Source organism: Leucopleurus acutus (assembly GCF_964270905.1).
Source record: "Leucopleurus acutus genome assembly, chromosome: 8".
Taxonomy (NCBI): Eukaryota; Metazoa; Chordata; class Mammalia; order Artiodactyla; family Delphinidae; genus Leucopleurus; species Leucopleurus acutus.
The window spans coordinates 16,376,316-16,393,065 of NC_139151.1; the positions used below are offsets into that span (position 1 = coordinate 16,376,316).

Genomic DNA, 16,750 nt, shown 5'->3' on the forward strand with positions numbered 1-16,750 from the left:
CACTTGCAGGGTAGAAGCAGTAAAAGCTGTACCTCCGGTTTGAAATGGAGATGAGAAGCAGCAAGGAGCGAAGACACCAGTGCTCCTGGTGACGCAGAGGTAGTGCCAAGAATGAACGTGGGAACATTTCTGGAAGAGCAGGTTTGATTTTGGAAAATGGGGAGTTTGAGATGTTTCTTCCCAGGCAAGTACTGGAAGTTCTTGTCAGGAGCTTAAGCATTGTACCAGGGCCAAAGATATAAATTTGGAGAATCATTACCAAACAAATGAGAGTGGAAGCTGTGGGACCAGAAGAGCTGGCCCTGAGAAGATACAGGGCAAGGAGCGATAGTCAAAATCAGCACATGCTTTACGAGAAAACACCTTCTGGAGAAGGTAGGAAGAAGAAAAGCACATAGCAAAAGGAGGCAGAGTTGTCAACGAGAGTAAAACTAGGAAAGGGAGGAGTGTTTCCGAGAGTAGGGAGGTGCCCAGAGTCTTCAGCTGCTGGGACTATGGGAATGTGGTAGGCCTGGGGGCAGGAGGGAGCTCTAGCCTGTCATACCTGCACGTTGTTCATCTAACTATCTATGTGCATAAAAGTATTTATAAGTCAACGAGACTCTATCCTTTGCCTGCCATCCTTGTTCATTTTCTTTTGGTATTCCTCCCCAAACCACACCCCTCCTATCTCCCGTCAACTCTTTCTTCAGACAGTGGGAGGGGGAGAAATGAAGGGGGGAAGTTGAAGCACAAAAGGAGTTGAAGTTAAAATATTAAGTGTTTGTGGTTTGTTTGTAAATAAGTTGCATATTCTTTATTTTGAATAAGCCACCTTAATGATAATAAAGTCACTTTGTCTAATTTTTAAGTTCACTATATCTCTAGTGGTCATAAATGTGTTTGTCATAAGAAGTAAAAGTAATCTGAAAATCCTGGGTCCAGGTGAGTAGACTTAACATGTATTTACCGATTCTGACGTGGTCTTAATATCAGTCATTATCCAATTTTATTTTTGTTCGTAAATAAATACCACTCACCTTACTCAGTCCAGATTTATGAAGGAAACGGTGCTGGTTTTGCTGACATAAACCAATCATATTTACTTTTAGTTAACCATGCGTCTTTTGCATTCCAGCCCATCTGTATTTCTATTTCACTATTACTTTAAATTTAAACAGCTGGTTATATAATTTCTAAAGGTTCTCTTTTCGTGTTTGATATTCAGACTTAAGGATCCAGAACCTTTATTCTATTGACTAGAAACTAGTATTCACTGGGTAAAGATAACATGAGTTATATCCATTTGTCTTTCTAGATTTTGGCTTCAGTAACCTCTTCACTCCTGGGCAGCTGCTAAAGACCTGGTGTGGCAGCCCTCCCTATGCTGCACCTGAACTCTTTGAAGGAAAGGAATATGACGGGCCCAAAGTGGACATCTGGGTATGTGACTGCCTTCCCTTATACCCCATAGCATTAGTTACCCTTGACTGATGACAGCTGTCCTCATCCTGGACAACACGTAGTACTGCACTAGAACTGATCACCTGTTCTTTGAATTCCCAATTCTTGGTGCAGTCAGTTCTTCAACCTTTGTCTTATGGACTGAGTCACGGAGTTCAACCTCCCCCTTTGCATCTGCAAAAAAAAAAAAAAAAAAAATCCCTAGGGCAAGCTTGGATGGGTACCCTTGCCAAGAACAGAAATTCTTTCTGTTGTTGCCACTTGCGTTCTCCCTAGGATGAGTACTGAGAGAAATTCTAGTTATGTTCCCAAAAAGTAATGTCTGGAAGCAAAGAAGAATGCTGACTATTCTAAAGATGATTGGCCTTGACAATGCCCCATATTATTTCTCATAAAAAAAGAAGAAAAAGTTTGTTCCATTATCTCGTGCATGACTCACCATTATCTTCATACACATACTGTAATGGCCTTTTTTGTTTCCTCTGATGTGATTAATTGTATGTACTCTCTGTTTGGGATGCAGAGCCTCGGAGTCGTCCTCTATGTGCTTGTGTGTGGTGCCCTGCCATTTGATGGGAGCACACTGCAGAATCTGCGGGCCCGGGTGTTGAGTGGAAAGTTCCGCATCCCATTTTTTATGTCCACAGGTAAGGGAGTTGCCATCACACAGCTATGACTGGGTTCATGGAACATTAGACATGCTAAGTTATCCCAGGAATTGAGTGACAGAGTATAAATTGCCCATTTAACCACCTTTTTTGGCTCCAGTTTGCTGAATTGACACCTCCAGAGGCAAGGTTCTATAGGAACAGAGCATCTAGGCTTTGGCATCAGATAACCCTCCTGAGTTTGGCTCTGGGCTCTACATAGGACTACCAGTGTGGTGTGGCAGACCACTGCGTCTTTCTGAGCTTCAGTTTCCTCATCAATAAATGGCTGACCATTTTGTGAGAACTAAATTAAATAATGTGTGTAACGTTAATAGGTACATCGCATAGTAGCAGTAGTCATAGTAGTTTCACCCCTGTCTTCACCTCATCTCTCACCCTTTTTCAGGATATTTCTATTTACTGGGGCCCCATTGAGATGTGGTAATAAATGCCAAGGATAAAGCAGGCTTTGCATCTTAATCTTGCTGCTACTACATTTCCTGCCTCTATGACATTTATCCCCCAGACTCAAAAAGTACTTTTTAAATGAGTGGGCAACAGGGTAAGTAGCTCTTAGAAGAATTTAACACTGAAGACAGACACCAGGCACCCAGAATCTACAGTGTTTCATCACCATCTATGTGCACTTAAGAATATTTTGGAGACAATGCTGTAAGCAATCTATTTAGTTTTGCTTAATCATGATTTCACTTTAAGGAACAACATACAGAGTGTATGTCCGCTGGGTTGGCAACACACTATAAGCACGTGGGAATGACGTTTTAGAATAAATGAGAATTGCATCTAGAATAAATTTCAGAAATTTTATTTCTAAAATGCATTTTAGAAAAAAGCTGTGAGAAAAATAAAATAGAGAAGGGGTGTTAGGGATGGTGGGTGGGTGGTTATTTGGAAAGGTATGTCAGGGAACCCCTTCACTGAGAAGTCAGCATTTCAGCGAAGGCTTGAAGAAGGCGAGGGCGTGAGCCGTGCAGTCTGAGGAAGAGCTTTCCAGGCTGAGGGGACGGCAGGTAGAAAGGCCCCAGTGAGGGAGCATGACTGGGTGTCTAAGGAACAGGATGGAAGCCTCTGTGCTGGAAAGGAATGAGTGAGGGGACAGGAGAGATGCCATCAGAGAGGCAACAGAGAGCTCACTTTGAGGGCTTAGTCAGTCAGCGTTAAGGCCTTTTTCACTCTGAGTGAAATGCAAAGGATCAGAGGATTTTAACAGAGGAATGATATTATCTGACTTTTCGGTTTTTTCTAACTTTTATTATGAATATTTTCAAACATGCAAAAATATCTAAAGAACTTTACGGTGACTTTTGTGTTTTAAAAAAATCACTTTGGCAGCTCTGTTGGTTGAAAGGTTCAAGGGCTGAAGGAGGGAGACCAGTTAGTAGGAGACTTTTGCAATAATCCACGTGAGAGATATTGGTGGCTAGTTCCCAGACTGGGGTGTAGAGGTGGGGATGGTAAGAAGTCGTCAGGTCCAGTGAGTAAGACTCCACGCTCCCAATGCAGGGGACCCAGGTTCAATCCCTGGTCGGGGAACTAGATCCCGCATGCCGCAACTAAGAGTTCGCATGCTGCAGTGAAGATCCATCATGCCACAGTTGAGACCTGGTGCAGCCTAAACAAGTAAATGAATACATAAATATTTTTAAAAAAAGAGAGAGATAGTATGTACTGTGTGGCAGGCTCTGTTTCAAGCATTTTGCAAACATTAACTCATTTAAAATTAACAACCCTGTAAGATATATGGGAGTATTACCCCCATTTTATAGGTGATAAAACTGAAGCCAGGAGATGTTTAGCAATTTTCCCAAGATAACACAGCTACTAAGTGACTAAACTAGAATTTGAGCCTAGGCAGTCTGGCTCCAACAACATATATGTGGGATTTGATGTGAGAGAAAAAGTAATTATTAATAATCCAGGGGTTTTGGCTTGAGCAACTGGAAGGGTGGATTTACTGCTAACAGAGATAGGAATGCAGAGATATTTTATATGTGTTAGTTTGAGATGCCCATTAGACATCTAAGTTGAGATATTGTATAGGCAGTTGAATATAGGACTGTACCTTAGTTGGGAGTGGTGGGCTAGTGATACACATTTGGGAATGATCAGTATGTAGGTAATATAGTATTTTAAGCTCTGAGATAAGGTCACTTTTTAGGCCATGATTGCAGAGAAGAGAAGAGGTCTAAGGATTAATCTCTGGGACACACTAATATTCAGAGATCAGGAACGTGAAGAGGGATCCGCATAGGAATTGCTAGTAAGGTAAGCCAGAGAGTCCTCTGTTCTAGAAAACAAGTGAAGAGGATGTTTCAAGGAGGAGGGAATGAGGAACTGTGGGGGGTGCTGCTGATACGTCAGGTGACTGAGAACTTGTTGGAGGACGGAGGGAACGGAAAGCACCCATTGAACTGAGAAGGCATCTTGAGACCAAAAAACAAGGTAGGCACCTCCAGGTGATCAATGGGTCAGTTTATTATAGGGTAACTTACTCACAGAATAAGTAGGATCAGGCGGACAACCATCCAGCAACACTCACAACGGTACCGTGCACTGCCAAGGGGACAATTTTATCGTTAACCTAAGGGGCGTGGGTATGTGCTTGGAAACAGTAAGTGCATTCCTAAGTCAATATTTATTAATGGGTAGCTAGGCTATTAATGGGCACCAGGAATATGTCAGCAAAGGTCTTCATCATTGTTTGGAGACCACCAGAGCACAGAGGCCACCTGGACCTAATGATCATGAAACAATGGCTATTAACTACAGAGTCCTTGATGACAGAAAAGTGACTTAGCACAGTCCTAGGTAGGGTCAGTGGAAGGACGGGAGGCATGGTAGGAGCCCAGAATGTCATCAGTTATGCTATTAGCCATACAGAACTGGATACCGGATTTAAAGAGATCACTGATGACCCTGAAGTACCGCCTTGGTGGAGGAACAGGAGTAAAACCCTGACCCATGTAGATGCGGCCGGAAAGGGGTGGACGGGAAGCGGAGAAAGGAAACAGACACAGCTCTTCGCAGTTCTACTCTGGAAGGAGGCAGAGAAGGGGTGGAGTGGATTGTTCTGGCCGGAGTCACCAGTGATCTTGTCATAATCTATTGGATATCCTTGGTCTTTATCTTAATGACTGCCCAGCAGTATTTAGTGCTAACTGCTAAAAGTTCACTCCTTTCTTTCTTTTGTTAAATATAAACTTTATTTTTTAGAGCAGTTTTGGGTTCATAGCAAAATTAAGCAGAAAGTACGGAGAGCTCCCATATACGTCCTGTCCCCTCACACCCATAGCTTCCCCCACCGTCAGTATCCGGCACCAAAGTAGAACATTTGTTACGGTCCGTCAACCTGCTGTGACACTACATTGGATTGCCATCTAAAGTCCATCGTCTACTAGGGCTCAGTCTTGGTGTTGTACGTTCCGTGGGTTTGGACAAATACATAATGACATGTATCTACCGTTATAGTATCATTCAGAGCAGTTTCACTGCCCTAAGAATCCTCTGTGCCTATTCATCCCTCCCACTCCCTTAACCTCTGGCAGTCAATGATCATTTTACTGTCTCCACAGTTTTGCCTTTTCCAGAATGTCATATAGTTGGAAACATACATTATGTAGCCTTTTCAGATTGGCTTCTTTCACTTAGTAATATGCATATAAGTTTCCTCTGTGTCTTTTCGTGGATTAATAGCTCACTTCTTTTTAATGCTCAATAGTACTCCATTGTCTGGATGTACCACAGTTTACTTATCCATTCACCTGCAGATGGACCTCTTGGTTGCTTCCAGGTTTTGGCAATAATGAACAAAGCTGTAATAAATATCCGTGTGCAGGTTTTTGTGTGGATGTAAGTTTTTAACTCATCTGACTAAATACCAGGGAGTGTGATTGCTAGATTATACGATAAGAGTATGTTTAGTTCTGTAAGAAACCAGCAAAGTGTCTTTCAAAGCGGTTGTGCCATTTTGCATCTCCACCAGCATTTGGTATTGTCAGTGCTTTGGATTTTTGCCTTTCTAGTAGATGTGAAGTAGTAGCTTGTTATTTTAATTTGTAATCCCTGATGATGTATGATGGTTAGCATTTCATATGCATGTTTACCATCTGTATATCTTCTTTGGTGACATGTCTAAATGTTTTGCCCATTTAAAAAAATTATTTATTTATTTATTTATTTGGCTGTACCGGGTCTTAGTTGCAGCATGGGAACTCTTAGTTGCGGCATGTGGGATCTAGTTCCCCAGCTAGGGGATCGAACCCAGGCCCCTCCTGCATTGGGAGTGTGGAGTCTTAGCCACTGGATCACCGGGGAAGTCCCTTGCCCATTTTTAAATTTGGTTGTTTGTTTTCTTATTGTTGAGTCACTCCTTACTTTTTAAAACACTTTTTTTCCCATTGCTTCTCAGATGCCACGTTCTGCAGTTTTCCTCCTGTCTCTCTGAGTATACCTTGTTTGCCAGATTTCTCTTTCTCTGTTCATCCTTTAAATCTTTTCTTCTTTACACCATCTTTCTGAGCATCTTATTCACTGCTGTGGCTTCAGGGAGTACAGTGATGTTCAGTCCCCAGTTAACACTTGGGTAACTCTCTGGCCCAGACCTCTCCTCTGGAATGAGAGGCTATATATCCAACCAGTTGCTACCAGTCAGCTTTACTTGTATGTCTTGAATTCACATCAGTGGAAACATTTTCAAAACTGAATTTAATCCCTCCCTAGAATTGCTCCATTCTGTGTTCCCTATCTTAGTGAATGGTGTCACCGTCTGACCAAGAAGCTAGCCTTGATTCCTCCTCTCTTACCATCACCACAGCCACTCACTTACCAAATGCTGTAGATTCAACCCTCCATTCCTGTAGACACTTCTGTAGTGGCTCTTGCCTGGATTAAATAATAGCCAATTAAATGGACGCCTGGCTCCAGCCTTATCCCTCTCTAATGCGTTCTCCACACGGCTGCATGAGTAATGTTTCTAAACTATATATGACAACACACACACACACACACACACAAAATTTGGTTATATCATTTTCCGGCTTAAACTTTTCAATGGTTTACCATTGCCTCTAGGCTGCAGTTCGCTCCTTAATGGGGCTAGAGCACTGACTTCATTTTTGACCATGACCGTAGTAAAAGATACATTTCATACAGTGACCTAGAAAATACATATATACATACAGCTGAACAAAAGTTTTTTTAAAAAGTAAAACTTGTCTTTACTAGGTGCAGTGCACTCTAATACATTTTATTCTGTTACATTAAAAATGCTAATTATAACTTACTGAATTGATCTCATGACTGCTTTTTGAAAAACAATGACATAGTAATACTTCTGTGACCTGGCTCGTGCCTATCTCTGCAGCCCCAGATCCTATTCTACATCTAGTCGCCCTAATTTCCTTCTGGTTCCCGGAACAAGTGATACTCTCTGGAGCAACTCCCTCTGCCTGGGGTACTTCTTCCTCCCCCTACCCTACCCCATGCCACCCACTCCTGTATTCTAGAGCAAGAAATTACATGTGATAAAAATAAGAATCTAGATAATTTCTACCAGTCTTTCTTTTATCATGGGACTTCCCAAACTTTTCATTGTAATTGTTTCTTTCATTATATATCTTCCATAGCAGACTGTGAGCTTAGAGAAAGTAAAGACAAAATGTGGGTTTTTTTCCACAGTTGTCTCTAGCCTAGCAGAGTATCTGGCATGTGGTAGGATTTAGTAAACAGTATGTAGATAGTAAATAGGATCCTTCTTAAAACCCTCCAGTCACTTTCATTTACACTTAGAAGACAATTCCAAAAGTCATTATTATTAGAAAACAATTCCAAAAGTCATTATTATTATGGCCTACAAGGCACACTGTGGTTGGCCCCTCTCTTTAATCTCATTTCCTGCTTCTCTTCCCTTTAGGCCCCGAGCTCCAGTTACAGAGGCGTCCTTGCTGTTTCTCAGACTTTCCAAGTGCATGCATTCCTGTTTCCTCACATATTTACATGGCTTCCTCACCTAACTTGAGGTTTCTGCTTAAATGTCCCCCCAGAGAGACCTCTCCTGGTACCCCGTCATTCTCTTTCCGTAACGCTGCTTCACGGTTTTTCATGGCACTTACCACTACCTGACCTTATTTGTTTACTGTGTCCCCACCCCTTATCCCCACTGCCTCTTGACTGTAATACGATTTTGTTTTTGTTCACTGCTGTGTTCCCATGGCTTAGGACAGTGCATGGGTCCTGGTGGGCACTCAGTAAATATTTGCTGAATGAATGCATGCATGCATGCATAGATTTGTTACAGTGTTCACTACCGAATAATTCAAATAATAATATCAATAACGGTAATTTACGTTTCTTTAGGGCTTTCAGCTATGTAATTGTACTCTGGATTTGAGCTATGTAATTTGAGCTATGTAATTTGAGCTATGTAATTGTACTCTGGAATTGGTATTGACACTAGCATTTATCATTTTGCCAATGAAGTTTAAGAATCTGAAGTTTAAAGAAATTAGTTGACATGCCTAAAGCCACACAGGTAATAAGTGACCAAGTTAGTACTCAAATTCAGCGTCTGTTCTGCTACACCGCACCGCTGCAGAGAAAGGGCAGTGTAAACAAACCACTTCCTCTGCTTTCCTAGTGTCCACAGTGTTTCCTGTGAGCAACTTGGATCCGTTCTCCCCTCCACCTCCACATCATGGCAGCCTTACAGAGCTGGCTTCTGATAGTGGATGCTGGTGAAATAGCTAGCCTTGCTGTCAGCCACATCGTGTCTCAGTGCTTAGAAATAAACCATGTAACATTTTAACTATTTAGGGAGAGCTAATATTTATAACATGATATACGTTAACATGGAAGTTTAAAGACTCATAGAACACCAACATAATTATCCTAAATGCGGTCACTTTTTAATCCTGGACAAGTAATTCCCTAAGTAGGAATAACATTTTTTGTAAGATTAAGGACAGGAAGTGACAACCCAATCTAGGAAATGAGTAGACGGTTGCTGTGTTACTAGTGTGATCTCTCTGCCCTCAGGGACATACATGTGCTCGGCCTTGCCTACCAGCGTAGGCCTGAATCCCAAGGCCCTTCGAGACTGCTGTCTGAAGGATAAAGGCATACGATGGTTTAGTCTTCTCTCAGCTTAGACGTCCGTCAAGTACCAAAAAGTTTCGAGTTCATGTAAAGGAAACCTAGAGTCTGTCCCTGAGTCTTTTTGCTGATTACACCTCTAGCTTCTAGGCATAATTGCACCTCGTTAGACCTAGAGTTAATTCTTTATATGGAGGCTGGAGCCAGCCGCTTTCCAGCCTGTCAGGTCAGCCATTACTGTGCTACAGATAATAATGTAGTTGAGGGAAGTCCTAAAAAACAAGATCCTTTTTTTCTCAGGCTGTTGTCATGGACTTGAACTGAGTTTATCCATTTTTCTGCCAGAAGGATCTAGAAACTCCAGCAGAGCTGGTGTCGGTTTTCAAATGAGCATTTGGGTGGCCGAGTGGGGAAGGCCTCATGGTCCAGCTTCTTCTAGCCAAGTTGAGTTCCAGAGTATCTACAGCTGTGTGGGAGGCCATGCTATACAAATGGATACGGTTAGTTTAAGAATTCTAAGCATCTCTTTATTGTCAGTAATGTGTGGAATGAAGTGTCCTCCCAATTAGTGGACATTTCTAGGCCTAGGCTTGTTTGTTTGATACAACCTTCCCTTCCTGGACATCCCGAGATATTCTAAAGACATACTTTCAAGTTGCAATGACAGTGGTATAAATTTAAGAGGATTTATTCAAGGGGGATCGATATTATACTACCTAGTTCAATAGCTATGTATGTGTCTTCCTCTCCTCTTCCCTAGAATGCAAGCTCCTGTATATCAGAACTGTGTTTCACACACACATCATCATCCTCCCATAAGCCTTAAGAGCAACTGGTATGGCATAAATATTCAGTAAATTTTTTTTAATGAAAAATTGAATCATCACTTACCTATAGACTCTTCCATCAGACTCTTGCATTTTATTATTAAAGTGATACGTAACTCACTGATGATGTGAATTATTAATTGGTTTTACGTACTTTTGTTATATACATTAATATGTAAATGACCAGGTCAAGTGATTTCTAGTTTTTAAAAGGGTTTGATCTACGATAGAGTTGGCTTTCAATGTCTCAAGTAAAATACATTTGGTCTAGGCAAGTGTTTTTGGATTAAACTTCTCAGAGCATCCCAGAGAGCAGTTAGGTAAAACCCTGAGCCTAAATTATAAAAGGATTCAAAGTTGAACCTTGCTGTTTTTTTGAGTTTCTGCAGAAGGTGAGACCTGACCTGGCCACATATGTTAGCAGTTGCTTTCTCTGAGTTCCGGTCCCACTGACGGAAGCCAACAATGTAAAGTTTTTGAGCACCAAGCTCAGTCACTAGCAGTATATTTTTAAAAACCATCAGAGGCCTACTTCTTAAAGCCTGGTTTGTCTTATTCACCACGTATATCACCTGCTAGCAGATATAGTAAGGTCAGTCATTTATTGGGTTGGCCAAAAAGTTCGTTTGGATTTTTTGGTAACATCTTATGGAAAAACCCGAACGAACTTTTGGGCCAGCCCAATATTTAGCTGAAGGAGAATTAATTTACAGTGAAAAAAATGCATTGAGGCAAGTATATAGAGATCTCTTGTGGACAATATTTTTGAGTCTTTATTGATTAGACTTCATTGTGACTTAATTAATTGTAATACTGCATAAGCATTTTATCCCTGGGAACGCAAGACCCAGGCTTACATTATGCTTCTGATGGAGACTACCATGCAGCTACTGCCAAAAAGCTTCTACTTAGATGCAAACAATTCTGCCCTGATTGGCTTACTCGTCAAGAACCACACAGCATGCGGGATTGGGACGGGAGATTAAAGTAACTCGCCCATCAGTCTCCGTATACTAAGGAGCTCAGAGTCCTCAAAACAGTTCTCTCGTACTTTTTAAAGGTATACTCAGCCTCTAGGGAGACAACCTGTGTAGTGCTTTCATGTTAGTGAGTGCAGAAATCCACACGATGTCAGGAACGAGGCTAGGGCTACCTCAGAGTTAAGCAAGCCTCCCCTGAGCAGCTGTGCCGTGATTTTACCTAATATGATAGAAAACCAGGGGTTAATACGGGTACTGCCCTATCTCGTACTGCCCTTTTCAAGCACACTGTCTCCTAGCTTCAGCAACCCTAGAGAGGAAAACAGAGTTAAGGGAAGAAGTTCTAGATGGAAGGACTCCAGAGATATGAATAATAGCTAACATCCATTGAACACTTTCTTGGTACCAGACACCGTTGCATTAACCTATTGAATATTTAACACAACGCTATGAGGTAAGCTGCTCTTGTCATTTGATAGACAAGACAGTTGAGGCATGGTAAGGATAAGTAACACACCCAGAATCACACAGCTGGGAAGTGGTGGAGCTGAGATTTGAGCCCGTGCACTCTGGCTTCAGAAGCCACCTAACTGTCTTCGATTGTACTTTAATTCTCAGTGAGTACATATCTCACAGGTTATTCCAAGTATCCAGAGAGTCCTGGAATGGATATCTTTGCCCATCTGCATCTGGATTATTTTTGGAAAAAAGTGTTAGTATCAAGGACTATGTATTGGACTCTGATGTAAAGCTGAACCAGAGTTTTCTTCCACTGTAATGATTGCTATTAGGACTTAAAATATATTTGAATAATAAGGTAGTGTAAGTGACAAGTTTTTATTTTAAAAATGTGAACTGCAAATTGGACCGCCTCTAGTATGACAGTGTGGCATGTCAGGGGTAGATGTGGTCGTCCCCAGCCTTCAAGCCAGCGGCTCCTAATTTCTAAATCCTAATTCTGGCAAGATCACGGCCACCTTGAAAATAAGCAAAGTTCAAGAAATAGATGTTAGTTTTCTAATAAATGGATACCTATGGGTCAAACAGTTGTTTTCTCCTCAGTCTATCTCAGGTTGATAAACTGTTAAAATGGAAGTTTTAGCCTCTCAGCCTAACTTTATGGATTCCTCATAGAAGCTTTTCTTATCTGCGCCATCATTATTTGCTAGATTGTGCCAAGCCATCTCCCTTTGGCCTCTGTTCAACCATAGAAAGTGTCTCACAGGATTTGGTCATAAGGAACTTTATTTCTATTCCAGAACATTCTGATAATAATTTGCAGAAACCAGTGTGGTAGAATTTGTATTTAAATCACTCTCCACTTCCTTGTCTGATCTCTTGCTGTTGGGCTATCCTTGTAGGAATTTTATGGAGTGCTTTGCTACTGGGACTCCCATTTTTCTCTCCCCGAAAGAACTAAAAGCAAATGGCTTCAAAACAAGACCTTTTTCCCTCAGTGTCACTTCTTTTAGAGGAGCTGATCTCGGTGCTTGTTTATTATGAGTCAAATCTTATCACAACCAACGTTATTGCAGATTAAGTTCTATTAGAGTTAATTCCAAGCTTGTGTATTTTCTTTCATTGTGTAAAACTGTGGTATTGACTATCACTTTAAAGTTAGAAATACAAGTTAGAAATGTTTATGCATTTCTATTGTAACAGTAAAGTATCAAAATTTAATTTCTATAGAGTAAAAATCTTTTAATACCTACAGCACCATTGTTCTAGCAATATCCAGTATAACAAAACTTCATTGTAACAACAGCAAAAACCCTGTATTTTGTATGATTGTACTTAACATTTATGTGATCTCTCAATGCAGGTATATGACAGTGCATTCAGTGTATGTGCTTTATACATAGAAATGTCTTATTTTAAGACCATTTGTCTACTTTGTTTAGATTTTAAAATAGTTGCTATGTAAGATAGATTTGACCTTGTCAGCTGACAGCTGACAATGACAGGGTTTCCTTGGGCATGTTAAAAAATATCATTTCTAGGACTTAGTCCACAAGCAGAGTGAGGATTCCTAGCTCCGGCCATCTTCATACCAAAAGAAGTTATCTTGGCAAAAACACCTATGATTTCTTATTGAGTTTCTTTTTAATTATTTCTGTAGGGATCATGACATTGCAAGATAGCACACTCTTTTAGCCATGATTATGACAGGATCAGGACATTATGACAGACTTTTTCTTTTCTTTTTTTCTTTTGGAAAAGTCAGATAGCATTAAAGAGGAGCTCTGAGTCACAAACATTTGTAAGTCCAGAACACAGATTCTTATCAAAGCCATGGTGCTCCATCCAGAGATTGTCATTGCAGACCAGTCATCAATCTTGTTCTGTTTGCCTGCTGTAATAGTGTCAGTTCTCCCCCAGGCTGGTACCTGAGCTGGCCAAGTGGAGAGCAGAATCAGACAGTATCTCACATTGTATTCTTGTTCTGAAAAGTGTTAAAACTTTAGTGCCATGTAACTTTTTTTAAAAAAATATGAAGTTGGGCTTCCCTGGTGGCGCAGTGGTTGAGAGTCTGCCTGCCGATGCAGGGGACACGGGTTCGTGCCCCGGTCCAGGAAGATCCCACGTGCCGCGGAGCGGCTGGGCCCGTGAGCCATGGCCGCTGAGCCTGCGCGTCCAGAGCCTGTGCTCCGCAACGGGAGAGGCCACAACAGTGAGAGGCCCGCGTACCGCAAAAAAAAAAAAAAAAAAAAAATGAAGTTAATTCATTTTTCAGGGAAACAGACATTTTAATTTTAGCCATTTATTTTGGTTTCTTTTTTTGATTTTTGAGATTTGAGAAAAATAGTGCTCTCTTTGAAATGTGAATTGCTCAGGAGAATTAAACCTTATTAAGAAGTTTGTTAAAGTTATTGAAAATAAAGAGCTCTTGGGCTACATGTTTTGGCATTACCTTTGAACATACCTAGTATTGACTGGAAAGAGGATGTGAGACACCACACACCACACCATACCCTCTTCCAAGGACCTGTAAGAAGCATGAATTTCCTGGGTGACTGCTTCTTCCTCACATTCTTCCCATGCCTCCTGGCACACAGATGTCTTCTGTTCCCCCAGCTCCAAGCAGTTTTATGTGGTCAGAAAGAATCTGTGACTCAGTTCCTTTCAGACCACTCCTCTGCCCACAGAGCTGAAAATGGTTGCTTTGCATGTCCCGTACTTTGGCCACACTTAAAGGGCTTAAGGGACAGTTGGCATTTCCTCCATCATGGGATCAGCCTGCAGACTCTGAGGGCCAGTTCCTGAGTTTTTGCCTGCGCCTTCTGCCTGTGATCCCTTGACTGGGGAAGCCTGTCGTTGCCAGCCTTCCTTCCCAGTCCCCATCATCACGCAACAGCCAGAGTATGTAAACCAAGCTCACTCTTCTGTAGTGCACTTCAGCCTCCCCATCGTGTCCCCGCCTTCTCAGTTCACCTTAATGCAGCTTGCCATTCCCCGTAACACTGTTTTCCAGCTGTTCATAGCCTTCTGACAATGAAGTTATCACCTAGCCCACTTTCTATGAACTTGGCTTATAGGTGACTCTATCGTGATAGAACCTGTGGTGACTACATGGCATTTGATCTGTTGGAAGAGGAGTGAAATTGATTTGATATGTTTTCATAAAGATACTCTAGCTACTACCTAATACATCAACAATTAATTTAGGTATTATATGGCTTTGGCATAACACTGACCAGAATTTGCATCCTGGTTTTGCCTCTTATCATCTGGTCAAGTTTCTTAACTTACTTGATTGTTAATTTCCTTACTTGTGAAATATTTATAATACTAATAAGCATTAGTGTGTAAATTAAATGCTTAAATTAACTTAAATGGTTAATTTATTTTAATTAGCACTTAACTTAAAGGGTTAATTTATTTAATTAGCAGTGCTTGGTAAATGTTAGTAATTATTATTAAATAATATTTTTGAATGAATTGCTCTATTAATCTTTCATTCCCTCCTTCCGTGTGTTGTTTTCCACGCTTTTCTTTCTCTCACCCTCACTCTCTTAAGAGGCTAAGGATACATTATTAATACTTTCAGACACATCCACAGGGTTTATGGAGAAGATTTATCTGCCAGGAGCTGTTTTGGTTTGTTGTACCATAACCTAGACGCTATGGCTAGGCCACATGCAGACGTCTCCTCACGTGGTAATCTGATTTACATATTATTCTGTGCAGCCTCAGAACAGATCAGTGAGTAAGTACCCTCTGTGTGAATGAGACAAAGAACTCTAAAGCTGCAAAGGGGGGGCCTTGGAAATCATCTGACCCAGGCTTTTGCCCCCAAATAGTGCCACATCTTAATCTTCTGTAAGGTGATAGTTGGCTGCTTTCTCTAGCTTGAAGCATGGAGAATGCCTATTCTATTGTGGGCTCTTGGAATCAGATTATTAAAGTTGTTAGAAGGAATTGTAGCAGTCACCTAGTCCCGTGTTTCTTTCAACTGGCATTACTGAGAACCTGTTACATACCGTGTGCTATGCGGGCCCTGGGGACACAGAGTTCACTGAGACGTTCAAGGATCCCAAGTCTTCTTCACACCTAATACTGGGGCCCTTCTAACGACATCTCAAATGCCAGCCTCTGATTAGACATTTCTCGTGACAATAAGGATATTTATTTCAGGTCAAATTGATATTTCAGGTCAAATTGTTCCCTTTTCATAGTTATATGGTTTTTGGAGTTGGAGGAGACCAAAGAGTTCATCCTATTCAGTTGCTTCTGGACTTAATTTTCTTTCTTTTTTTTTTAAAAAAAGGGGGGGGGGGTTCTTTATTTTTTTTAATTAATTAATTAATTAATTAATTTATGGCTGCATTGGTCTTTGTTGCTGCGCGCAGGCTTTCTCTAGTTGCGGCGAGCGGGGACTGCTCTTCATTGTGGTGCGTGGGCTTCTCATTGCGGTGGCTTCTCTTGTTGCAGAGCACGGGCTCTAGGTGTGTGGGCTTCAGTAGTTGTGGCATGCAGACTCAGTGGTTGTGGTGCGCGGGCTCTAGAGCGCAGGCTCAGTAGTTGTGGTGCACGGGCTTAGTTGCTCCATGGCATGTGGGATCTTCCTGGACCAGGGCTCGAACCTGTGTACCCTGCATTGGCAGGTGGATTCTTTTTTTTAATTTTATTTAATTTATTTTTTTATACAGCAAGTTCTTATTAGTCATCAGTTTTACACATCAGTGTATACATGTCAATCCCAATCACCCAATTCATCATACCACCACCCCTGGCAGGCGGATTCTTAACCACTGTGCCTACGGGGAAGGCCCTGGACTTAATTTTTTAAATAAAACCTTACTAAGAATACTAATGTATAAAATAAATAAAATTAGCTGTGCTCCAGGTATGGTCCTGCCTACTTGACTGCCCCCCTCACTTCCCTAAGGGGCCCCTCCTTAGATCCCTAGGACCTTGATCAAGTACTTTGGATCAACTCTAATAATTAGAAAGATTTCTCCTAAATTGAACTTGTTACTTATAATTATTCCAAATTCAGGGTCCTGGAGCAGCAAAATATAAATGCACATTGTCTGCTGTATAAATATCTTTCAGATACTTGAAGAACACCCAGTGTGCCCCTTCCTGCCTACACCTTCTCTGCTCCAAGATAAATCAGCCTCATGACCTTTACCCTGTCTTCGGGGGACATGTTTTCAAAGTTTTAGTCAGGAACTTCTTTCTTAAGCTATTCTATTTATTTCTTCTATCTTGGAAACTAGAGACAGAGCTTCTATTA

General features: G+C 41.3%; 1 protein-coding gene across 1 annotated transcript in view; it reads left to right on the top strand.

Annotated features, from left to right (window-relative positions):
• SIK3 (SIK family kinase 3) overlaps positions 1 to 16,750 on the top strand; it is a 248,309-nt gene that overhangs the window by 195,682 nt on the left and 35,877 nt on the right. Inside the window, exons 5-6 of the mRNA XM_082845541.1 lie at positions 1,298 to 1,422; positions 1,967 to 2,090. Of these exons, the coding sequence (XP_082701667.1) occupies positions 1,298 to 1,422; positions 1,967 to 2,090 (249 nt within the window). The remainder of the gene's footprint in view (positions 1 to 1,297; positions 1,423 to 1,966; positions 2,091 to 16,750) is intronic.